This window comes from Corapipo altera, unplaced genomic scaffold (assembly GCF_003945725.1).
Source record: "Corapipo altera isolate COAL_440 unplaced genomic scaffold, ASM394572v1 0, whole genome shotgun sequence".
Lineage (NCBI taxonomy): Eukaryota > Metazoa > Chordata > Aves > Passeriformes > Pipridae > Corapipo > Corapipo altera.
The window spans coordinates 80,132,407-80,157,749 of record NW_020884872.1 but is presented as its reverse complement, the minus strand read 5'-3'; the positions used below and the strand labels follow the sequence as shown (position 1 = coordinate 80,157,749).

At 42.2% G+C, this 25,343-nt stretch overlaps 1 protein-coding gene across 2 annotated transcripts; it reads left to right on the top strand.

Moving 5' to 3' along the window:
- Positions 1 to 378: 378 nt before the first annotated feature.
- Positions 379 to 24,461, top strand: CEP57 (centrosomal protein 57). 2 transcript variants are annotated; one of them, XM_027641355.1, is made up of 11 exons: positions 379 to 689; positions 5,860 to 6,016; positions 8,718 to 8,897; positions 9,211 to 9,332; positions 10,215 to 10,331; positions 16,130 to 16,207; positions 17,347 to 17,451; positions 17,608 to 17,688; positions 18,051 to 18,295; positions 21,717 to 21,861; positions 23,239 to 24,461. In XM_027641355.1, exons 1-11 carry the CDS (start codon positions 576 to 578, stop codon positions 23,473 to 23,475), a joined length of 1,581 nt encoding a protein of 526 aa, XP_027497156.1. In that variant the 5' UTR covers positions 379 to 575; the 3' UTR covers positions 23,476 to 24,461. The 2 variants fall into 2 exon arrangements, with proteins under 2 accessions (XP_027497156.1, XP_027497242.1); XM_027641441.1 differs by lacking the exon at positions 10,215 to 10,331.
- Positions 24,462 to 25,343: the final 882 nt, after the last annotated feature.

Here is a 25,343-nt window from a genome sequence, read left to right as displayed (position 1 = left end):
GAGCGGCCGCAGGGGCCGCCGAGGAGGAGCCGCCGCCCCCGCCCCGCTCCCGGTGCCGGTGCCGCGCTGGGCCCCGCGCGCCGCCCGCGTCCCCCTTGTGTCGGCGGCGGCGTCACCCCGCGCGCGCCCCCCGCCCTTCCCTCCCTCCGCCCGCCCCGGGCCCGGGCTCGCGCTGCGCCCGCGCAGCCAATCGCCGCCCCGCGCCAAACCTGCCTTCGAACGCCGCCGCCCAATCACCGCCCCCGCCGGCCCCGCCGCCGCCAATCGCGCCGCGGGCGCCCCGCACTGCGCCGGGCGGGGGCGCGGCCCCGCGCTCTGATTGGTCGGGCCGCGGGGGCTCCCCTGACAAAGACCGGCCTCTTCCGCCCGCCCCCCTCCGCGCGGGCCCACGCACCGCCCCCCCGCCCCAGCGACTGAGTGCGGGGGGCAGCACCGCCCCCCTCGGCTTCTACCTTTCCATTGGCTGAACAGCGCCCTTGTTCTTTTCTTATTGGGCAACTGATGCATCACTCAATTCTGAGCGGGTGCTGGGGCGGGGCTTACCCCCTACTTCTCCGTTCTCATTGGCAGATGGGATGTCAATCAAGCGGGGCGCCGCGCGAGTACCGTACCTTAAAGGGACATGGGCTAGCGCGGGCTCCCTTACGGCCGACATGGCGGCGGCGGCGGCGCACGACCACCAGCGCACGGTGAGGCTCGGGGGGAGCCCCGGATCTGGGAGAGGCCCGCGGGCAGAACGGGCCGCTTGGGGGTTCTGGGGGGGAGCAGCCGGGCGGTGCGGGACTGGCGGCCTGCCCAACCGCGGCGTACCGGGAGCCGTGAGGGCGGTGGAAGCTGGCTTGTCTGTTAAAGACTATATATGTATGTGTATGTATATATATATGTGTATGTTTACGTATATATATGTGTATATTTAGCTATATGTATGCATATGTGTGTGCATGGTATATGCGCGTATGTTTTCTAAAGAGACAAATACTGTGCTATTGAAACCAGCCCTCTTGCTGTCCCCGTACCAGTGTCTGGAGGTGCTGTCTGTAAGTGAATGGGAATAAAATTCTGAATTCGGTTTGTTCTCGGTAATAACCTGGGGTCGTGCCTTTGAAAACTCCTATTCCAAGGCCGGGCGGGGCTCAGTTAAACCCGAGGTGGTGCAGCGCTGGGTCAGCCGGGTGAGCACAGCGAGCCCAGGTTTCCCAGCAGAAAGCTGGGAGAGCTGGATTGAGCCTCTGGTGGTTTCTCTTTGTAAGTCGAAAACGTTACCTGAAGCTGAGGCTCAGCTCTGGTGTGTTCCTGTGCCCTTAGGCGCACGTCGGAGCACCTGGCAGCTTGGGAGGTAACGTGCGGGTGGCTGCACACAGGGGACCGGAATTTCCTCGTCCGTGTCCCTCTGAAGATGCGGAGTGTAGAGGAGCAGTGGCAAAATTTGTGAAAAGCTGTGCCTTTAGACGCGCTTTGGAGGAGCGGAGGTGGTGAAAAGGGTGCAGCATGACGGCGTGTGAGATCTGTCTTATGAGGACTCAGAGTTTGGGGGTCTCACTGCCTGCATGGTGAGCACCCGTCACGGGGTTCTCTGTTGTGTGTCTCCTCTCCTGCGTTGTGAGCCTGCAGTTACACCTGTACCAAGAAGAGTAACTTGAGGGCTGCTGTGTTCCTTCCTGACTGGTAATTTTTTCTAGGATGCTTAGAGGAGGATGTCAGAAGGACTAGTTTTAGTATTCAGTAGGTAAATGTAGGCCGTTTAATTAATTTAGTTAGTAAAACAAAACTTTTGGGGAAAAAAAACTTGCACACTGCAGACTTCTTGTATGTGTTCAAAAAAAAAGAAGCGGAAACAAATTTAACGTTTTCCGAACTTGGAAAATAGTTGCTTTTAATACATCTGGCACTCTACAGCAGACACTTTACAAAAAATACTGTGTTGTGCCAACATTTCTCCTCCATTTGATGTAATTGCTTAACTAAGTGAACGTTTTTATGTCTGCATTTAACTAGAGATGTTATTAAAATGTACAGTGCTCCTGACTCCGTTTGTATCAGGGAGGCACAGACAGCACTTAAGTTGGCCTCTGGGTGATAGGGCCTGTCCTTCCTTCTTCACTTTCCTAGTTATGCAGTACTAAGGGACGATGGCAGGCGGTTAATTGAAATTTACCCTCCAAAATGACTACTTTGAAAGTTCTAATAACAGGGTTCTTGGATATGTTATGCTTAGTAAACTCGGTACCTCGTTATTCTGTTTTTTTCTAAATCCCTACATAGTTTTCCTGGGTTTTCTTTTTTTTTTTTTCTTTTTTTTTTTTTTTAGCCGAGTGTGTCATTTAAAACATTACCAAGCATCAGTCTCTTTTTTTCTTAATTTTTTTTTTTTTTTGGTTCTGAGCACCCACAGAAAAACTTGCAATTGTCACTCTAATTTAGTCCCTTTTTCCAGTGACAGTGGTGCTGACTTTGTGCTTTCAGGCTTCCTTGCTGCAGTTGTTGCCTGAAAGATGTTGTGTCCTTCTCTCTTTAGTTCTACAGTTTGTTTATAAAGCATTGTTATTTTTACTACCCATGGATCTAGTGAATTTGTGTAAGATAACAAGAAAACCAGGTGTTATTTTCCTTACTGAAAAGATTGATACACCACTGCCTTCTGCATGGTTTTTTGTGGTGTGTTATATCTCTTTATTGTGGCAGGGAAGTAACAACATTATGGTAGGTCATTTTTACTATCTACACAAGTTGTTTGCTTTGAAAAGTGTCCCCCCAGTCCCAAATTGGTGATTCTTTTTGGAAAACTTTCCATATGAGGTTGTGTCTTTTTTTTTTTTTTCCCTATTGTGTTCAGCCTTTGAGAGCTTGAGGAGGTTGCCGTGTGCTGGTGGTGTGTTCAGCTATCGCTGCTCTGTGTTTTTAACCTTCCCTTCTGCATGCGTGAGTAGGCAGTTGATAGGCAGCTGTAGAAGCAATGAATTTTGGAAGGTTATGTCTGCAGGCCTGTGGAGATTAAATGTGCTCAGCTCACTACTGTTATGTAATACTGGTGCACTTGGCTCCCTCTGGGACTGTTAAGCCTTTTCATTTGCTATTCTGAGGCTTTAGCGAGGCATCAGGAAGGAAAGACTATAGGGAGTACCCTGAAAGAGGGAGAGGAGGTGTAGTGAGCAAATGTGGCCTAGCTGAGATTCAGAGCAAATTATATAAAGTTTCCTGAATTATGGGGTTTTTTTAATGTTTCATGATCTTCCTGAGCATAGGAGCGTGATGCTCCCCATGAGATTTTCCAAGAGCAGGAACAGACTTGGAGGATTTTTAATGACTTGAGAGAAACCAGAGAGAAGAGAGGAGAATTGCTGTGATGTTGGAGTTTGAACTTTCTGATGGGGAAATTCCTTGATGCTGTTTCATAAACTTTCCCGAAGTATTCAGTGTCGACTTATTTAAAGTCTCTTTTTGTGAAACTGAATATAAGGTAGTCTTTTGCTTAAATATATAGGGAAAATATACTTGGTAGCAAGTGGTTATTTAGACTGAAGTAAAGAATGATTGCCTGTACAATATATCATATTCCAGCAAAATTTTTTCAGTATTTATTTCAGGCAGATATCTGTACTGACTATTACACTATTCGAATTAGTGCCTGTTCCCTGCATCCAGGTGGATTTTGGAAGACCTACAACTAGTCAAAAGGCTCTATTTTCTTTGCTTTGTGTGACTTGATGTTCAAGTGTTCTGAGTATGCCAGCTTTTTCTTTCAAATTGGTCTGCTGTTGGCTAGGAAAATGTTACTTGTGCCGATAAAAACAAACAAAGGAACTCCTGTAGTTTGGTGGTTTTATGTAGTTGTATTTAATTCTCAGACAAGACTTTACCTATAAAGACATAAAAGATGGTAGGAGACATCTAGGAAGATTGTGATGCTGTCAGCCCTACTTTGGTTTCAGATTCCCCTTTTTCTTTTGACTATTTCATGGGATACCTTTGATTTGAATCAATAGCAGACAGTATATTGATATTTGAATCAATTGTGACTGTTGTTTGGGTTGTTGAGGCTTATGTCGCTGCTGTTCTTTTATTGCCTGCTGCAAGTACTGTGTTTTGCTTGGTTCATTTTTAATTCATCATGTGGTCTTAGTACTCTGTGTTCATCAGTGCAATATCCTGTAACACTGATGGTATTTTTGCAGGAGTGAGATTTAGGTCTTCTAACCTAAAGCACCTAACAAGCTTTCAGTCTTAAATTCACATGTTCTGATTGGACCAATGAGGCTGCTGAGCATAAAACACTGTGTATTTGCATACATACAACACTTCTTCAAAATATTTGTAGTGAGATATTCTTAATTAGGGATTAGTGTTTTAATTGATTTTCTGTGGTAGCAAAACTTCTTGTACAAACGTGGTTATTTTGAGAAAAGTCATTATGTTGTGTAGGAAAATATTATAAAAACAAACTGCAAAGCATTCATAAAACTGTGCTTAGAAACACCAATTGATGCATTCAGAGTTCTTAAGATCCTAATTTCTTGTCCATGACAAATCACTTTCTTTATAAGTGGAAATTAGCTGTGTATGGGTTTTAAGTAACTTACAAATTTTCTTATATTTTTTCCCTGTATTATTTTTCCTCCTCATAGTGCATTTTGGGCTGTTCTCTAATTTGTTATGAGATACTTAATACTTTCTGTATTTTAATTTAGGTCATGATATGCTCCCAATGATCGGTATTTGCAAAAGCTTAAAATCAGCCTGCCAAGATAGCAGTTCCTCAGTTGACATACTAGTGGAGGGGGAAAGCTGTAGGAGCTTCACATCTGCCTGCAGCCCACTTCTCTCCTAGGCTGCCTTCAAATTCTGCCACTGAAATGTTTAGTGTTGGGCACAGTGGAGAGGAATTACTCTTGCACATTAAAAATAAGCATTCATCTTCCATTTAATTCATGTACACAGATTGGAAAGCTTAGGCCAGGTAGCCAGTTTGAGTCAAACCCATAAACATGGTAACCCAAGTGCTGTGTCCCATTTGCTTAGAAGAATCACGTTAGAAAGCACGTGGCTTAATGGTATTCCATCTGCATAGAGTCTTCACATCCAGGTGGTCCCCTCTGGTCATTGCAACATCCAAAACACAGCAGATGTTTGGAGAGTTGGTGTACACTGCTTTGGAAGACCGTGGTCTCTGTGGTCGTGTTTTTGAGAGCAGTCTCAAGCTGATCAAAGGGCACATTGCTGCTTAGAGGCAGGAGTACCTTCCTGGCCGTGATCTGCTCTGCTTTTCCTGTGTTGATTCCACTAACCAGGTGTCACGTAAAGTCACCTGAATGTGTCTTGAGAGGTTCAATACATTAATGGAAAGACAGGAAAGATGAATTGAAGCCAGTGGAATAGAGGGGTTGGGACTCTGCAGTTGGGAGGGTGAGGTGAGAGTGTCCTGTGCCCCATCTGCAGTCAGTGAGCTGTTGTGTTGGATGAGGGGATGTAGAACTGTGGTCCTGGGTGTGCCTTATCAGCTTTGACCACCTTAGTGCAGTACCTCATGTGCAGTGAATACAAGCAGTAATTAACAAGGCAGTTGTTTTCCAACTGGCTGTGTATTGCCTTCTCCCAGTAAGTGACAGTATCGGTAAATGCAAAATAAAAGTGGAAATGGGAAACTCGTACGAGAGACATTTTTCTCTTAGATGCTGTTTTTAACTGAGGGGAAGTTGGATGTAAAAATGACGCAGCCTAAGAAAGGGAATACAGCTTTTGTGGTATAAGAGTCTCCTGCAGTAGTACTTCCACACATCATCCGATAGAATTCTGCTTTTCTTTATTTTTTGTTATTGTGACAAGGAAAAATGTGAATAACATCTTTTTTTTTTTTATTTTCAGGATGATCTGCACAAAGCTCATAACTCTACGTCAGTCACAGATGGACTCTCTGCAACTTCATTTATAGAATATCCAAATTACAAGCCATTTATTAATTCTGATTTGCAGCGCTCCCCATGGAAACCAGTAATTCCATATCCTGAAAGTCATAGCAGAGGTAATAGTTCATCAAAGTTGTTTTCTTCCTGTTTCCAAATCATGTGGTAAAATAAATACATGTATGTCCTCCACATCTACAAAGGTTGCAGTCTTTTTATCCTTTTATCACTTCCCAGTGATGTCCACGTCACCTGTTTTGTAGGTCCTTTGCTCATCTTACAGCTGGAGAAAGATGCTGCTCTTTGGTAGTAGAGAACTGTAAAAGTGTCTGAGTGCTTTCTGAAGTTGTACTGACATGTTTTCTTTGCCCCTTCTTCAGTCCTCCTCTCTTTTAATCTTTCCTCTCCTGAGTTCACAGCTGAGTTAGAAATAAGGAGAACTTAAGTCCTCAGAATGGTTTGGCCCAAAGGAAGAGGTTTGGTCTGACAGAAATGGTAAGGTTTGTCATGGTCAAAGGGTGTGTCAAGTATTTATCATGTCAGTGAAGACTTAGAGGATACAGGGAGGAGCACAATGCTGAACTGAGAGCTCACCACACCAAAAAGGGAGGCAATTTTACTCCCATTTATTCTTTCTGGTTTCTAGGCTATTCTTTATCCCTCCTTTCCCACTCTGGTCCTGGTGTTTATCTCCAGATAAACAGATACGTCTTGTCCTTCAGGATAAAAACCATCCTTGTTTAGTTTTCTGTTATTTTAGTGAATTGGCTTGTCATGCAGTGAGATGTATTCCAAAGCTGCCTTGTGGGGGGTAAGTACAGGAGGCAGCATAAAGAGTTGGGAGACAAGAGCAGGACTGATCCTTTGATAAGCTGTTTGGCTCGGGTTCATTGCAATAATGTTCCTTTGAGACTGGAGTGGCATGGAGGCTTAAAGTTATGAACAACTTTGTATTTTTTCCTTATAGGAGAAAAAAGTGAGAAACACTTAGGATGAATCCTAATATTACATAAACTAAGTAAAAAATCAGAATGATACCCTTAAGTCTCTGTTCCAATAACACAGTTCATGTCTGAATTACTAGAGACTTTTGTGTTAGTTACCTAGTAGGTGAAATCTTAATTCTTGAAGTGCTATTTAAATTCCAGTATATACTCTCAATGCCATCAGTTCTGAGAGTGCTGTTGACACAAAACTGAAAGAATCTTGTAACAGATGAAAAATTGGATGTGCAGAAAAGAGCTTCCTTATGAATTACTGATGTTGATGTATTTTTGTAGGTTGTGTATGTTTCATTAGCAACAAACCTTTGACTCTTAAGTTTCCACTTGGCAACTTGGTTTCAAACAGGGAATCTGCCAACTGGAAAGTAAGTACAAATGAATGATGGAAGACAACTGGATAAATTATATCCCTTTTGAAAAATTAACAAATATTTTTGTTTTAAAAAAAATGTGCATAGTTGGCTTTAATACTCTAATAGAAATGGCTGAATGATACTTGGCATCTTCTTGGGTTTCACCTTTATCTATTCATTGCTGGAGTTGCTTTATTGCTGTATTTTGTTAGTCATTGTTGTGAATATACAGGGGTTTCAATTTAGCTTTTAAGGATAATAGTAACAAATATGTTTATAGTTTCAGCTATGCCCATTTCAACTGAATTCTAGGAACAGTATTATAAAGAGAGAACAGGGTGCAGTTGGTGACCCTGATATAGCAAATAGGGCTAAATTATCAATAACTTCCCCTTAACTGTGACTGCTGTCACTACTTATGTACTTAACAGTTACCTTAAAGCAGGTAGTTCTTACTGATGTGATACTCTCATGCTATTCTGCATTTCAAGATTTGATAAATTTTTACTCTGGAAAACTTGTTCTGATAAATATTTTTTCCCTTTTTTTTTTTTTATTTTTGGTAGTCTGATGCAATCCCAACTTCTTTAGTGCTCATGCATTCTGTAATAAAGGTATATTCTTTCTCTGGAGTGGATTTAAGCATAAAGGAGTGGGCTAATGCTACCTTGCAGATTAGTCTGCTATATGAGCTGTATGTACAGATGTTCTTGTGTTTTACTTTAGCACACCTATATAGGGGAAGGGATTTAAGGTTATGGATCCCTTTACAGAATTAAACAATACAGCTAAGAGATGCAATACATCAGATTACCAGCAGATGGTCTAACTGCAAGGTGATGTGAATTCTACTACATCTGCTTTTCTTTTTGTGGTGATGAATATATAAAGGCTTTTAGTAATTGCTAAAGCTGGGAATGCAACAGAAAGGGAAAATGGTTCAGCACAAAGGAGATGCATGTTTTTGGGGAGAGGAGGGAAACACGAGCAAAACCAGAAGAATTAAAAAAAGAATTCCACTTACAAATAAACACTTCTATAGCCCTTCTGATAGCTAACCTTTATTATACTCTATGGCTATGAGTAATTATACAGAGAATTGCCACTATTTTGACTATCTAGTTGTAACTTTTTTTTCCTTTTGATAAAGAGTCAGGGCATGCACTGTTTGTACTTAACCAACATAATATTTACATGCCTTGTTCTGGGATATAGCTGTATATTTCCTAAATGTATCAGGTGAAAGGTGTGCGCCAAGGGCATCTGTTTGTTTGAGACTAGTTTTAGAATCAGTTATGGTTTAAAGAGAAGCAGGTCTTAATTCCTGGAAGGAGTCTTGGATGCTTGTAAGGAACATTCTAGGCTTTGTTACATAACATACTTTTATAAAAACATTTCAAGTTCAATGTTGCCTTGAAGTGGCGATTTAATGATATCTAACAAAAAGTACTTGTTCATTACAGCCATATTTTCTGCTCTGAAGAATCTCCAGGAAAAAATTCATCGGCTGGAGTTGGAAAGATTTCAGGCAGAAGAGAATGTAAAACACCTCAGCAGGGAAACAGCAGACTATAAAAAAGTACTGAGTGAACAAATGGAACATAAAGAGCATGACAAGACTGAAGTGTCAAAGAAAAATCAAGGTTGTTTGCAAAACTCTGTATAGATACAACAGAACACTGATGTGGATGAAACCTTATTTCTGTTGATACGTGAAGTAATTTCAATTTACTTTCAGCATCTCTTAATTTGCAATGACACATGGAGTTATAAAAAATAATTTAAAAACATACTTTGTTTTAAGGATTTACATGCATATGGAAGTTAATTAGGCATAATATGTGAGTTTGTTGAGATGGTCCTTTTTTGTTTGTTTTGGAACTGTCTTGAAAACAGAAAAAAATCCCAGGACCAAACAGTACATGATTTCAGTTCTCTGCCTTCTGTTATCTTCAGAACTGGCTTCTCAGCTGGCAGCTGCAGAGTCTCGGTGCAGTCTTCTAGAGAAACAGCTGGACTACATGAGAAAAATGATCCAGCATGCAGAAAATGAGAAGTCTCATCTCTTGGAGAAACAGGTGTGTTCTCAAAATTATCTCAGAGTTAAATCATAATGATTAACTATGTCATGATTTTTCATAGTTTCTGTAATATTCATACTTTAAAGTGTGGATATCTATTTCAGCTGGCCTTTATATACTTAGTTGTGGATAGTTTCCCTGCTTACATTTCCTAGTCTTCTCATGACCCTGGTATTTTCTTTGTGCACATGTTTCTAAGGCAGTATCAGGCTCTGGTATTAATAAGAATTGTTTGTTTCTGTACGATTGGCTTACTGCAATAGCTCATACTTATCCCTCAGTGTTATACCCATGTACCACTGTAAAAAACCTCCCTTTTGTGTTCACACTCTTCAGATCTTTGGGGATATTCTTTGCTAGCACTGCTTTTGCTAAACTAGTGGTGAAATACTCATTATGTAGAAATAGCAGTAAAATTTGTTTCCCACCATGAGTGACTAGGATTTGGCCTATGTCTAAAATGAACTTGGATTTTATAGGTGTATGGATCACCTAGAATTCTCTGTTCATTGGTCTCTGTGGCTGTTCTGCTTCTGTCTGTTAAATATTTGCTAAAGGAAAAAAAAATATAAGAAATATCTCTAGTAGCTGCATAATGAATTTGGTTTTGTTTTTTTACCAAACCTTGGTTTGGAGGAAGGAGAGACTGCAGAATCTTCTCTCATCAGACTGTGGTTGAGTATGCAGTTCCCTGGCATTGGTGGAGCAGTAGTGGAGTTTTCTCCCAGATTGTAGCACCATCTAAAATTGCACAGAGGAAGCAGAAGTTCCTTTGCACTGTTTATGGGCCTCCTTTGTGCTCCAGACGCAAGGCTTACTGTAGATTGTCTTATATTATTGTACTTATAAATTGTTTTCCTTTTCAATTCTCCCTTCAAGGGTTCATTGGAGAGAGATCGGCTTCTTAATCAGTCACATGTTCAGTCTAAATTGGAAAAGCTGGATATGCTGGAAAAAGAGTATAGGAGACTTACTACGATGCAGTCCATAGCAGAGGTCTGTCATTTGTGTTGGATACTATATCAGATTTGTCTTGTTTGTTGTAATCAGCACTGATAGCTATATGTCAATTAAAGAGCTGAGCAAAACTTTGTGCTGTAGAGAAAGACAGTGACTAAACTTCTTTTTAAAGCTGAAGTGTTTAAAATTTAAAGTGTAACACTTTAAAGTGTAAAAATTTAAAGCTATTGCTGAAAGTCTGCATGGCTAGATGGGCTCTGGGTCACTGTATACTGCAAGAGTTGGTGTTTTGTTAAGCCTTAACAGTATCTGTTTGTGTTCCTCTTTTGTGCTTAGTTGGTGCCTAGGCACATAACTTTGCAGGCATTCCTAAGATCTCAACTTCTGAGTTGCCTTGCTACTGAATAATTTGCAGTTACTTTCTGTTATGACCCAGGTTTAACTTGACTTGTGTGAATTTGGTGTGTTTGGGGGTTTTTTTTCTTAAGAAACACAATTATTGCTAGTTACTTTGCATGCAGGTTTCTGGAGTGTGGCATTGCAGGGCCTCTAGCACGGGATGGCTGTCAGTGGGTTTGAACCAGGCTACCATTTCAGGACTCCTTTTGAATCAGTAGCTTTTACGAGTTCAGCATGATTCTGTGTGGTCATGTGCTGTTGTGGTGGGTTGACTCTTGAATTTTTATAATTTTTGTAATTTTATAATGAGAAATAAAACCAAATCTCACCATGGGCTGCAGGAGAATCTCTGCTCTGGCACCTGGAGTACCTCCTCTGTCTCATTCATTGACTTTGGGGTCTGCAGGGCTGTTGCTTTCACATATCCTCACTCCTCTCTTCTGGCTGCTGCTCCCCAGCAGGTTTTCTTCTGCTTCTTACAGAGGTGGTGCCCCCCTGCTGTTGGGCTCAGCCTTTGGCCAGTGGTGGGTCTGTCTTGGTGCTGGCTGGCATTGACTCTTTCAGACAGAGCTGCTTTTCAGCATCTCCTCACAGAAGCCACCCCTGTAGCTCCTCACTACCAAAACTTTGCCACGCAAACTGTGGTTTTGGCTTTTGAGGTCCCGTGCATTTACCTCTTTCTGCTGCTGTAGAGACCACAAGTCTCCCAAGCCTGGAAACTACAGAGAACTTAGGCAGGGAGAGGCTTCCACCTGCAAGTTTCTTCCCTGCTCCCCCAAAAGGACCAGATAGTATATGATTAGATGGTGTTATTGAGGATGGCAGGTCTGGGTCCTGTCAAAATCACAGGCTTGCCACCCTGCATACCAGCATTTACCAGGTGCTGAAGTAGATGGTATATCTCCAGGAGTACATAAGGAGATGTTTGGTAGTAAATCTTTAGCTGCTTGGTTTGCTGCAGGACCTTTAGACATCACAACTATTCTTGGAAGTCCCTGAGCCAAGGCAGCTGTAACAAGCTGTTTAAGATCCTGACACCCCATTGTGGTGAGCTGCAGTACAAGTGTCTCCATTGTTGACTTTGGCCAAACACTTGTGAAGAGAAATAAGTGTCTTCTGGGTCTTGTTCAGTGAAAGAAGCAGTAGTTTCCTCCAGGGTCAAAGTTGTAATAACTGGTTCAGCAACTAGAATTCCCTCTGAAGGGCTTTTACCAAGTTTTTGTCTGGTAGCAACTGAAGTTTAGTAAGGCTGGGTTGTTTGCCTTTTTGTGTGTGGCTAGTGAAAATTATTTCAGCATTAAGATTCTTATTTGTTTTTTTTTCTGGATCTAGCTAGATGTCTTTGCTTCTTTATGAATTAGCAGCTGTTGCAGTTAAATCTGTTTTAGTGGAATTGGGTGTTCACACAATTTTGAAGCAATTCTGGGAACTGAAAAAGATATGGATCTAGCTATGACTAAAGGTCATTTTCCTTGTGATGATGAGCCATTTTCTGGTTCACAGGTCTGTCTGCATCTGTGGTTATGGGATATGTTCCTATGTGAGCACCTGTGTGCTAGGTGTTACCTTATAGTCCTGAAGGAGTGACTGTACTCCCCGATCAGAACAGTTGCATCTGTTTCATCTTTGATCTGTAGTTATGACCATGGGACCACAGGACTGTTTTCAAGTTGAATTTGAAGGAAGAAATAAAGACTGTTTCATACATGGTGCGTTGAAATGGATGGAAAGTGGTGAGGTGGCTGCTCATGAGCGAGCACTAATTTAACTGCCTCTGATGTCAGGCACTGCCAGAGCACAAGTTGTGGGTGGGTCTTACTGAGAGCATTTCATCTCTGCAGAGCCACTATCTGGCCCTATAAGTGTATTATCTTTAAGCAATTTGCTGATGTTAATATTGCCTGTGGAAAAGGAAATGCTGAGATTCCTATTTCTGTGAAGTACCTGTAATAGGAGTACTTACCCTAGAAATACTTTCAAGGCATGTTTATTGCAACTGTAGTCCTGCAGCTGCAGTCTCTGGATAGCTGGCTGAAAAGATCTGAACATATCTCTGTCTTAGAATGGAGTAAGGACAGGGTTGTTTCCTAAAAATGCAGTTTAGGCTTTGGTCTTGTGTGTAGGCAGGTGACCAGAATTTGAATGTATGTGTGGATGATCATCACCATGGCTAGGCTTCGCGAACGAAGATTTGGGAAGGCACTATCCACATTTGCATGCGGGTAAAGCCTTCGAGCCTGCTCAATGGATTTTTTAGGTGAGACACAGTGTGCATGGAACTGAACCCACCCTTTAATCCTGAGGTTCATCTGCCAGGGCCGAGCGAGCTTGGATGTTGGCAGTGAGGTCCTCAGGACGTAGGTTTGATTAGAGTGACCTTCTCTTAGATGGATGGCCTTACAGGGCTAAGCAAGCTCCATCTGCCCGGGTTAGGGATTGGAGTTGTCCTTCTAGGATGACTGCCAGGAGGCTAATGAGCTCATCCTGCCCAAGAATGTATGTGTGGATGATACTTTTTGAGCAACTGTGGTTCACAGTATTTGATTTTAATGCTAACAATGAGACTTAATAAACCCCCACCATTTCTGTGGTGATGAAACTCACATCCTGTTGTGGCTGTACACTACCCACACCTCTAGGTTTTCCTCTGCCCTCTCATTGCCAGGTGGTGAGAAGCAGCAGCTTCCCTGTTTCAGCTGGGTGACACTGACTGCTCAGCTGCCCAGCAGATGCTAATTTGCAAGGCAGCGAAGCACAGAGGTAAAAGCTGTCTTTAGTCTGGAGACATTTCCTCTCTGGTGGAACTAATTTGGATGCTTATCCCAGCAGCCAATTTTATGACATTTAGATGTTCTTTATTTGTGAGGTCTCATAACTTTCTGTCTTTGGTTGAAGTTTTTTGAGGGATGGAATGCCATCCAGAGAGTCCTGGACAAGCTCAGGAAACGTGCCCACTGGAACCTCATGAGGGTCAATGAGGCCAAGTGCAAGGTGCTACTTGTGGGTCAGGGCAGCTTCCCCCCAGGCTGGAGAATAAAAGGATTGAGAGCAGCCCTGACAAGAAGGACTTGTGGGCTCTTGTGCATAAAAAAACTGGACATGAGCCAACAGTGTGCACTCACAGCCCAGAATGCCAACCATATCCTGGGCTGCATCAGGAGCAGTGTGGCCAGCAGGCCAAGGGAGGTGATTGTCCCTCTCTACTATGCCCTTGTGAGACTCTACCTGGAGTGCTGTATCCAGCTATGGGGTCCCCAGCACAGGAGAAACATGGACCTCTTGGATCAGGTCCAGAGGAGGCCTCAAAAATGGTCAAAGGGCTGGAACATCTCTTCTATGAAGACAGGCTGAGAGCGTTGGGGTTGTTTAGCCTGCAGAAAAGAAGGCTCCAGGGAGATCTTGTGGCCTTTCAGTACTTAAAGTACTTAAAGGGGCTTATGAGAAAAATGGGGACAGATGTTTTAGCAGGGTCTGTAGCAATAGGACAAGGAGCAATAGTTTTAAACTGGAAGAGGATAGACTTGGACTAAATACAAGGAAGAAATGTTTTACAATGAGGGTGGCAAAATGCTGCAACAGGTTGTCCAGAGAGGTTGTAGATGCCCCCATTCCTGGAAATATTCAAAATCAGGTTGGACAGGGCTCTGAGAAACATGGTCTAGTAGAAGGTGTTCCTGCCCATGGCAGGGGGCTTGGGCTTAAGTGACCTTTAAGGATCCCTTTAAAACCAAACCATCCTATGATTCTGTGATTCTCTGAGTGAGGTGATTGCATGAGACTTAATGTCTATTTTTGCCCGTTTTCTAAGAGAAATTGAAATACTTTGTTTCTATGTTTTTCATTTAAATTCTTTGCAGTAGCTACTGGTGATCAAGCAGACTGTTTAGGCAACCAGCTTGCTTTGCAGTGCTATCTTAGATGATGGGCAGTACTAGCAGGGAGGGTCTGTTTGCTTGCCCCTGTGGCCTCTCTTTCTTGAAGACAGTTGAGTGATCTGTGCAATACTTTCTTCTATAAACAAGAAAACAAAATTATTTTAGGAGTCTAACTTGAGTATATAATTTCTAATAGGGTCTATCACGGATGATACAGTAAGATATACACTTGCTGTACAGCTGGACAGCTAGCCGAGGGAATACTTATTCATTTCAGAAAAAAAGCCTTGGCCCAGCTTCATGACAGTCTTCACTTTAAACAGAATATTTTTCATACCGAAAATTCTGTCAAGACTTCACAGGTTAATAAAAGATCCTTATAGACTGAACACAAGGAAATCAAGAGCTATGCCAGTAAGTGGGCACAAGGTCAGAAAACAAGTTATCTGGAGTACATCTGTTTTGAATGGAAAAAACAATCATCAGGAGGGTTCTTGTATTCAACAGAAAAAGTTGATTCCTTTATATAGTGCCTTTGTCCTGAACGTTTATCCAGGCTTTTGCCTTTTAACACCTTTGTATAACAGCTCGTTACATTATTCTTGCAGTTAATGCTTAAGTAAAGCAGAACTGAAATTATTTTCTTGTTCAGTGTAGTGCATTTGTAAACAAACAGAAGTGTACAAATACAGCTGCTGCTCTGTATTGCATGCTTTTCTGCCTTAAGTTTGATTAGTGGCTTTGAGTTATCAGTCTTTGGGGGGAGAGAAGGGAAGTTGTTTTGTGTACTGGAGCTCAGGATTATTTTTTCTCTCTACTGTATAAAGTCAGCTATTTGATAACTTTCACATTGAGAATTTCAGTGTATCCTGAAATTTAAACAAGGTTTTCATCTTGTTGGAGGGTTTACAAAGAAATGTGTGTTTTTGCCCTTAAACCTTTTCTTTGAAAAGGGATTTCAGAAGAGTTCTTACATGCTTTTGCAATAAAAACATGAAATTACTTCAGTTTTGTTTAAAGGTATCTGGAGGCATCATACAAACTTTCCTCCCTCTTCTTTATTAGGATGGTGGCTAGATGTTCAAAAATTCTTTTCTTGTAAGACTGTAAGTTACAGATTTTAGCAAAAATACCATTAGTGATCTAAGTAAAGCAAGTCTTCTCTCGCCTTAGGATACATGATATGTCTTTGTTAACTCTTTTGTAGTACAGAATCTTGGAGGATAATGTACACAAAGCAACTTACTTTCTAGAGTGTTTTTACAGCTGGAGAGGGAGACAGCTTTGTGTATTGCTGTCAGCTGTGACTTAAATTCAGGTATCAATTATGGAAGTAACAATAGAAAAATCAAGTTTTAAGCATAAGATTTTTGACTGCTGTATTTATGCCTATACAGACAAAGCATCAGCAATCGTTCTAATGCTAAATTACCTTTGTTTCACTTACCTCTAAGTCATAAGCTGAACTCATAGTTTTGCTCAAGCTCTTAGTATTGTAGGCTTCAAGATGAAAAAATGGTTTCATTAGTAATGCTATTATTTTTATTCAACTTTAACTAGAAAAAAATGAAGGAGCTGGAACAGAAGCTTTGGGAGGAAGAACATGCAAGGAAGCTTGTTCAGGAAAAAGCAGCTGAGGTAACCAACAGGAAATTTCTTTTGCACTGCTATGCACTGTAATTAGCTCTTCCTTTTTATCAGATTTTCAGCTAAGCTTACTGAAAGTGCTTCCCATATGTGTCAAAGAATAATGAAATCCTGGGTTTAGTCTTTTTTTTTTCCTTATTTCTTTTTCCTCCTGTTTGGGGTACCAAATGTTCTGAAGTTCTCTGAGCTTTTTCTAACAGCACCTGTGCACTGAAGCTTTGATTTCTCCACTAAATAAGTTAGTTGGAAAAGAGGAGTAAAAATTCAGACTAATTAATAATTGAGTGTGCATGGGGATCTCTAAGTAGATCAAGGTCAACAAGTGTGCTCCCTGTTCATAATTGTAATTAAAATATTTTAGAAGAAGGAAAAAAAGAGACTATGTACTCTTGGTTGTGAGCCCATAAGGATGCTTCTCCTGACCTGGATGTGCAGTGTTTGTTAAATGCTTATTGTTTGCTGAAGAATTATGGAGGTAATGTGTTAGGCTCTAACCTTTGCCATGAGTCTGCTGTGATGCGGAAAGGGGTATCTCAAATTCATCATGAAAAATTGTGCTGTGAATGCTTCTAGATGAGATTGGTTATGACATGATTTGTAAAGCCATGCCATGTCTTGGCAACATGCTGTTATCAAGCCAACAGCAAAGCATAAAGGATTCACTGTCAACAGGGAGTTCTAAACTTAACTCTTTCAAAAGATGGTTTGGTGATTGGGTGTTTATTGTGTTTGTTTGTTTGGAGTGGTTTTTTACTGTCAATAAAACAGAAGAAGTAGTTGCCTGTTAACTATATGCCATGGGATCAATTGAGCAGGGTTGGCTGGCTTGGATTTCCCTACTACTTTGTCAAGTGTAAAGCACAGCCAATGTTTTGGCACTTGCCTGTGTGGGGCTAATACAGTAAGGCTAATTCTCTAATTTACTGGATTACTGATGAGTAGTCCTACCAGAGGAAGTATTTAATGTTTAAATGGACCTTGGAAAGGAAAAGTATCCTAAAAATTTACAGCCCTTGCTTTCAGAGAGCCTGCATTTTAAAAACTCTTGGTTTGCAATTCTCTACTTACTCTCTCTCTCTGATTATTTATTAATATAATTTCAGTAACTCTCCTTATTCCCTCAATTAAAGCTTCAGACAGGCCTGGAAACCAACAGACTACTGATTCAAGCAGCATCACCATTGCTTTCTCCAAAAGCAAGACAACCCAGGAAAAAAGCTAAGCAGACAGAGAAGGTAAGATGGGGAGAAGAGAAAGGAGGTTACTGAGGACTTAAATAAGGATGTGTGCACGTGATCAAGAAGCAGGTTTCTTCCTTTATTACATAGTGAAGGGAAAATGGGTTTGCTGTAGTCTAATCTTTGCTAAATATTTCTCTTCTTCCTTTCCAGAAATGCCCTCTTGGAAGCCGTTCCACTGTGCAGCCCCATTACAGACTGTGTCTGGGTGATGTACCCTTTGTGGCTGGGAAGGTGAACTGATAAGCTTAATGTTCAGTAGCTGCAGCTCCTTAAGTGACTTTGACTTGGTGCACTCCTGACACCCAGTGGTCACATCATTTAATTTTCTTTGATGCTTTTGTTCAGTTAGTCTTCAAAATACTTGTTGGATAGTGATAACTTGCTGAGCTGGCATTTCCAAAAACAGGTCTGCATTATGCTGCTTGACAAGCTGTTCTGGTTAGTGCTTATTAATTCAAACAAATGTTAATTCAAACAAAAAATACATTCTTGGCAGTAAAACAAAAGTGTTACTGTTTTTAAATATTCCTTGGTGTTATCAATTATCATTATCAATGCTGTTTCAAAGAAGTCTCTTTCACTTTTCCTTCCAGTCTACCAGTCCCAGTCATTCAGTTGCTGCCAATGTGCAACACGTGCTACACCTAATGAAACAACATACGAAAGCTTTGTGTAACAGACATGTGGTAAATGATACTCCACTGGCAAAACCCATCAGCACTGCTCGTCATGCCAGCAAAAGCAGAAGGCCATCCCTGCCAATGGAATCGTCTTCATCTCAGGAAGAGCTCTCAGAAGTGTTGCTGACTTTACAAGATGAATTTGGACAGATGAGTTTGTGAGTTTGATATATTCTCCACTGCAGATTATGAATATGTTTTATATTTTGCTTGAGAAAGGTGTTAGTTTAGGAAATCTTTGTTCTGCTGGCTACAGAGGCTGTCATTTCTCCTTGCAGTTAGAGAGAGACTCTGCTAAACAATCTGGACACCATGCCTGTGTTTATATGCAGCAATATTGAATTCAGAAGAGGCAGTGAAGTGTGGCAACAGCCCTGATGTAGTGGATTATTGTGATTTTAAACCCAGACAACAGCTAAGTACCACACAGCCACTCGCTCTCCCCTCCCCCCCCATCCCCTCCCCCCTGTTGGGATGGGCACTATACACCCTTATACTGTATCATTTATGGCCTGCCCAAGCTCCACACTTTCCAGTTTATCCCAGTTAACCACCATCACCTTTCCAGTCTTTTGATGTGTGTGCACACATATCATTCCCACAGTCTGTGGACCATTCCTGTACTAGTCTATCGAGTTCATTTAGTCCATGACTTTGGACTCATCTGTCAGAAGTCTTTCGGAGCAGGAAAAGGTAGTGTATGGATAGCTGCATGCTGAAGTCACTTGGGGGTTGTGGTGGATGAGAGGGTGGAGGTGAGCTGGCAGTGTGCATTTGCAGCCCAGAAAGCCAACCCTATCCTGGGCTACATCAAAAGCAGCATGGCCAGCAGGTTGAGGGAGTGAATTCTGCCCCTCTACCCTGTGCTGGTGAGACCTCACCTGGAGTGCTGTGTCCAGCTCTGACACTCCTAACATAATAAAGATATGGACCTGTTTGAGTAGGTTCAGAGGAGACTACAAAGATGATCAGAGAGCTGGAGCACCTCTCCTGTGAAGACAGACTGAAAGAGCTGGGGTTGTTCAGCCTGGAGAAAAGAAGGCTCCAGGGAGACCTCATTGTGGCCTTTCAGTGCTCAAAGGAGGCTATAAGAGAGCTAGAGAGGGACTTTTTACAATGATATGTAGTGATTGGATGAGGGGTAATGGCTTCAAACTGAAAGAGAGCAGGTTTAGGTTAGATATTAGGAAGAAATTCTTTACTGTGAGGATGATGAGGCACTAGAACAGGTTGTCCAGAGAAGATGTGGCTGCCCCATTCCTGGAAATATTCAAGGTCAGGCCTCATGGGGCTCTGAGCAACTTAGTCTAGTGGAAAGTGTCCCTGCCTGTGGTAGGGGGTTTGGAACTAGGTGATCTTTTAAGGTCCCTTCCAACCCAAGTCATTCTATTACCTGTTGTTCTTTGACCTTTAACTCCACAACAGAAGGGTACTCTTGAGAGACCAGGCAGGGTAGAGAGCTGCTTCATTTCCTTTGTCTCCAAGGCAGCTATACTGAAAGGCTATAGTAGCCTTTTGGGTCCTTAAAATGCCCCCTTCTGAGATGGTCTGTTCCAAGGGTGCACAGAGCCTCTGGGCCAGTTGCACTGGGGTGCTTTTGCCAATCACTCTGGCTGATTTCAGCCTCCAAGACTGTCAGCTGTTGGGATCCCCCTGTCACTCCAGAAATACAAATGGGTTTTGCCCATGTACAGCTTGATGGCATAAGGTGCACTATGGACCAGGGTCTGCTAGAGCCTTGTACTCCCGTGGGGCTGATGTGCCAGGCCATCTGATCCACACAGTCCAGTAAAGCTGGTTGTCCCTCTCCTGCACTGGCTGGAGACAAGGCTCCTCTAATATTGGTCCTAGGATTCTCCATTTCTGTAAAAACAAATTAGAATTCCTTTTCATAGGATCAGGAATAAGATCAGCCCTGCCACTCTGTCTGGGGAACTGGCCACTGGAGACTGGAGCCACAATGGGGATTCTTCAGGAAAGCTGCTGTCTGTTTTTTCCCTGCCTCTATGATTGAGGTAGTTATTCCATGCCACTTCCTCATGTCCTCCTTATGGTCCCACAGCTAAAAGTCAGGGTTCCTTATGGTGTGTATTCTCCATATACTGTCTTTTGTGCAAAAGGAAGCTTACTGTTTGTGGGGTTTAAACAGTGACTCAGTCCCACTCAGCTCACTGCTCCCAGAGACGCACCCTCCCCTGATCTGAACCACATTCAGCACCATGCTGCTTCCTAGCACTAAGACTGTGCTGGTTTTAACATCTTAAGGATATTCAGAGTTCTCAAGCGCTGTTGTAATTATCCTGGAGAAGAAGCAGAAGGCGTGGCAGGATATCTCCTCCGCAGGTTGTCTCTCCAAGGAGCAAAGGTGAAAGGTGTAATTACAAAAATTCCCCAGTAGGAGGCTCCCGCAGTGCGGAGGGACGGCGGTGCTGAGGACACACCATCCTGCCCCCCGCGAGGAATTTCACGGCAGGGATTCCATCCTACTATAAATCAGCATTGTGACCAGCCACTATCAACCCAATACAATGGATGTCTATTAAAAAAAAAAATCTGTTTTCACACACTCTGGTCAGATCTGTCGTTACCTCAACCCCTTGTGCCCCACACTGGGTGCCAAAAAGGAGTGTTGAAGTTTGATCCCAACCAGTAGCTCAGTACCATGCAGCTGCTTGCTCATTCCACTGTGGAGGGATGGGGAGGAAAATTGGGAAAAGGTAAAACGCATTGGTATAAATAAGGGCAGTTTAATAATTGAAATGAAATAAAATGTAATGATAATAGTTATCAAAAGGGAAGAGAAGAATAAAACCCAAGGAGGAAAACTATGCAATGCACAGTACAATTGCTCACCACCTGTTCATTGATGCCCAGCCTGTCCCCAGCAGCAATGGGTCCCTCCCAGCCAGCTCCCCCCAGCTTATATATTGAAGATGACGTTCTGTGGTATGGAATCCCTTTGGCCAATATGGATCGGCTGTCCCAGCTATCCCCCCTGCCCAGCTTCTTGTCTACCTCCTCACTGGCAGAGCAGGAGATGCTGAAAAGCCCATGGCACTGCTCAGCAATAACAAAAAAGTCAGTGTGTTACCAACATTATTTTCATATGAAATCCAAAACACAGCACTGTACCAGCTACTACAAAGAAAATTAACTCTGCCCTAGCCAAAACCAGGATGTGGACAGATAACTCCATTAAAGGACAGCTTTACTAGGCGTTTTGCTTGTCCTGGTTAACAGACCATAATTGTTACTGTACTGGACAACTGCAGTAGGTACAGATACACAAAACTGAATGAGTGCTGAGATGATGCTCTCAAAGGGTTATTTGGTCATTTTGAATGTGTGATTTGAAGTTGGAAACAACTTATGTTATTAAGACTTAACATTGGAGCAGCCTGCCACCAGGATGTGCTACAAACCAGCAAAACTGTTTTTACTGGTTTGTTATGGTGTGTTGGTCATATCTGGCTGTTGATGCTCTGGTTTCCTAAAAATGTTATTTCTGAACTGGGAGTGCAAACAGTAGAAGCCAAGGCAGCTTAATGTAAGCCTTGTTCTGTCTGAATTCTATGCTAGTGATCACCAGCAGCTGTCAAAGCTCATCCAGGAAGCCCCCACCACTGCAGTCAAGGAAGATCTGGAGAGGGAACTGGAGGCACTGGTGGGAAAGATGGAAGCAAAGGCAGACCAGATCAGCAAAGTTCAGAGGCATCGGTTGCAGGTGAGTTTCTTTTGACTGTGTTCATTCTCGTGTAGAGTTGCTGACTTAAGTGGCTTTTTTAATGTTAAATACTAATCTAGCAGCAGTTGAATAAAGCAGAAATAACTACTTTGGAGTAGTATTGCATAGCTCTAGCTTTGACATCCCAAAGTTAGTCTGCATACTTCCATCCTTCTGTCCCAGTATTTTTGCAGAAATATCCTTTCTGTCACTCTTGTGCCCACTCTTCATCCTTTCCTGGGCAGAGCTTTCACATATGTTCTTGCATCACATTTTACACCTCTTGTTTCTTGAACATTGTTTAACAGTTTTCCTTTACTTTGAGTAAATGACCTATTTATGTTTTGATTTGCATTTTAAAAGACCCAAAATGCCTGTTTTGCTTATTTTATAACTTTCAAAATGTTTTGAATAGTGTAGCTTGTTCATTCAAAACTATAAAACGTATTTTCTGTTTTCTTTCGTCTTCATTAATTTTAGTGAATTCCTTTCAAAGAGCTTAACCCCATGTGTTTAATCTGGTTCAGTTCATGTGAACAGAGACTTGTCCTTACCTGACATAACTGATACATAAAATATGTGCTGAGAGCTCTGCTGCTGATGTCCTGAATGGACATATGAAATGTTTACATTACTCACTTTTGATCTCTTATCTTCAGAGGAACTGCTGCAGAGAAGCAGATGTGCTGTAGTTCCCAGTAGTCATGATGCTGTGTATGCTATTGGCAAAAGTTAGGAGCCAAGATTTAGGAAAACTGCTGCAAGCTGTAAATTGAGAGGAAGAAGCACCTCTGCCTGAAGAGAGGGGAGCTATAGAAGCCACCTGTGTTGCAGTTTGGGCACATGAATGTGTCTGCACCTCAGACTGCCCAGTTCCCCACTCAGCCTTGTGCCAGCTCAATCTTTGCTGGGGAGTACGGAGTCTTATTTACAGTGCTGTGTGTGGATACTGCCTCTTCACTCCAGCAGGGTGCTGGTATTCTTTATAAAGCTACATCTCTGACAGTGAATAGCTATTAAAATCACTAGTATGTATGTAGAAAAACTTTTCTACCTTTTTTTTTTTTGATCACTAGTTGGTAACAGTGACAATTCAACTTTTTTCATCTATAACTTTTACATTCCTGATAGAGATATTTCCCCATAATGAACTTGTCGGGTTTTAAAGAGATAACCTAGTAGTTCAGACTATAAGCTGACCATAGGTGTAAATATAACAATGCTTTGTAAGGAAAATATTTATTATTCAGGGTGACTTGGAAGCATCCATTTGCCTAGCTGGGTGAAATAAGTGGTGGGATATTTCAGCTGTTTGGAAGAATTGCTGAATATAAAAACAAGGTCACTCCTTAATAGTGTTTTTGGCTTCTCTTTCAGCTAGAGAGACTTAAGAGAGAATGCAAGTCCAAAAAGACTTCTGCTAAACCAGTGAAAGACAGCAGGTTCCCTGTTAGTGAGGTTAAAGTAACAACTACAATAACCACAAAAGGAAAGAATGCTGGTCCCATCAAAGTGAAACCTGGAGAGAAGAGTCGCAAGACTCTTCAGTTGTTGAGAGACATGCAGACCATACAGACTTCACTACAGAAAGATGATATCAGCTGGGACTACTGACTCTTCTGCAGAGGTGTTCTTGAACTGTCCCAAACTGGCCAAACTTTCTCACATTCTGGATATAAAGCAACTGCCTTTCTCGCTGTGTGGAAGAGACTACCGTACGCTAAGCGCACTTTTGAAATACAGGCTCTTAGTTCTCCATCACTGCATTTGATTGTATATATTATGGTCTAGCTTAAAACACATTCCATTTTTAAGCACCCAGCCACTGAGTCGAATAGTAGGGTCCCTTATGTTATGATTCCAGCATTCCCTCCATTTTCCTTCAGCACACCAAGCACTGCACATTTATGCGGGTTGGTGTGTGTGTGATGTGCCAGTGTGATTTCACACTGCTGTTGAACTGGGAGGCTGCTCGGGATGAATCTTGTTTGAAATTGATGCTGCAGCCCTGAGTCTTAAGGGCTTTTTGTCAGTTCTGTGTGCAGCTGCAGTGACTCCATCTCTCGGAGAACATCTTCTAAAGATGTTTTGTGGAGCTTTCTTCAAAATGCTTTCGTGGTTCTCCTTCTGCTACATTGCATTAGTCAGCATGAATGGCAGAGGATGTTTGAGTACTCAAAAAAGGAGCAGAATAATTTATGAATTATGTTGCTTAATGATCAAATGATATTTTTCTACAGAAATCTTACTTTAGGAAAAAGGTATAGGATAAGGGGATAACACCCTGTTTCTGGTTCGCAGCTTTGTGTGGTAAAGGAGTGAGATAAACCACAGGTATTTTAAACTGCAAGTGCCTCAATCATGCCTTTCAGTCCTGGCATCTTGCTTTTAACTTGAAATATGTGCTTTGATGAGCTATCTACTTTGGTAGTGGTGCAATTAATTTTGTGCTCTGACTTGCACAGCTGAGTAAATTTTATTTATTATGTTAATAATTTAAAGAATTTCCTATTAATGGAATGTACAGAAGACCCAGATTACTTGTATATACAGTGGAAAAACAATAAAGCCAGCTTGCCTGTTGAGTGAATTGTGGGAAACCTGCACTTCCTCTACATTAGCTTGGTGTTTGCTGCAGCACCGTGCCTCATCCAGTGCCCTTTTTGTGGTGAGCTGACTTCTCTGTGGTCAGGGTAACACAGGTAAGGTAAGGCTCACAGTTGTCCACCCTTGCCTAGAGCTGAACAGGAAGGGAGCTCTACAGGGTCAACATGGGCACAAGGGATTTGAGTTTTAGTTATGTGTAGGTGATCCACCCTGCTTGTCTCCTTGCATTGAAGGCACAGAAAGTGTTAGCTGTGATGGGAGAAGTCAGATGCTGTTAGCCAGGTATAGTGGGAGTAACCACTTGGAGAGCAGTTCATCCCAGAGGTCTTGAAAAATCAGTAGCTGAAACTTGGTCATTTTGCTTAGGAAGGACCTCTGGAGATCAGCTTGCTCAGCTGATCTGTGTGGTTAACTTCAGCACAACCTCAGGCTGTCCTCGTGCAGCTCTTACTGATGGAGGGATTAGGAGTATTTTAGGCTCCATATGTGCTGCTTACAGTGTATGAGATGCCCAAGTTGGAAGCCTGCTAGGTGTGAGAGCATCAAGGAGCATCCAGAGTAGATCCCAAATCATCTCAGTGAATTTGAGTTTGCATAAGTTACATACAAAAATGTGAATGCTCCTTTTACACAGAAGTTACTCTGCCAATGCACTGTAAAGTGCAGAAATGGTGGAGGTTTTTTTAGTTGTGAAAGTATTTCAGAATACTTTGTGTGAAATACTTCACAATTAAAAAATCAATTTCTGCACTTCACAGTATATTAGGAGAGTAGGTTCTGAGAGAGTTGGAGTTGTTCAGGCTGGGGAAGAGGAGGCTCTGGGGAGATCTTACAGCACCTTCCAGTACCTAAAAGTTGTAGAGGGCATGTAGTGA

Bases quoted from the DNA above. Each gene is read 5' to 3' on its own strand.
- CEP57 (XM_027641355.1), top strand. From the start codon at position 576: ATGTCAATCAAGCGGGGCGCCGCGCGAGTACCGTACCTTAAAGGGACA. The intron at 690-5,859 runs GTGAGGCTCGGG...TTTTATTTTCAG, and splicing joins CGCACGACCACCAGCGCACG to GATGATCTGCACAAAGCTCA. The intron at 6,017-8,717 runs GTAATAGTTCAT...TGTTCATTACAG, and splicing joins TCCTGAAAGTCATAGCAGAG to CCATATTTTCTGCTCTGAAG.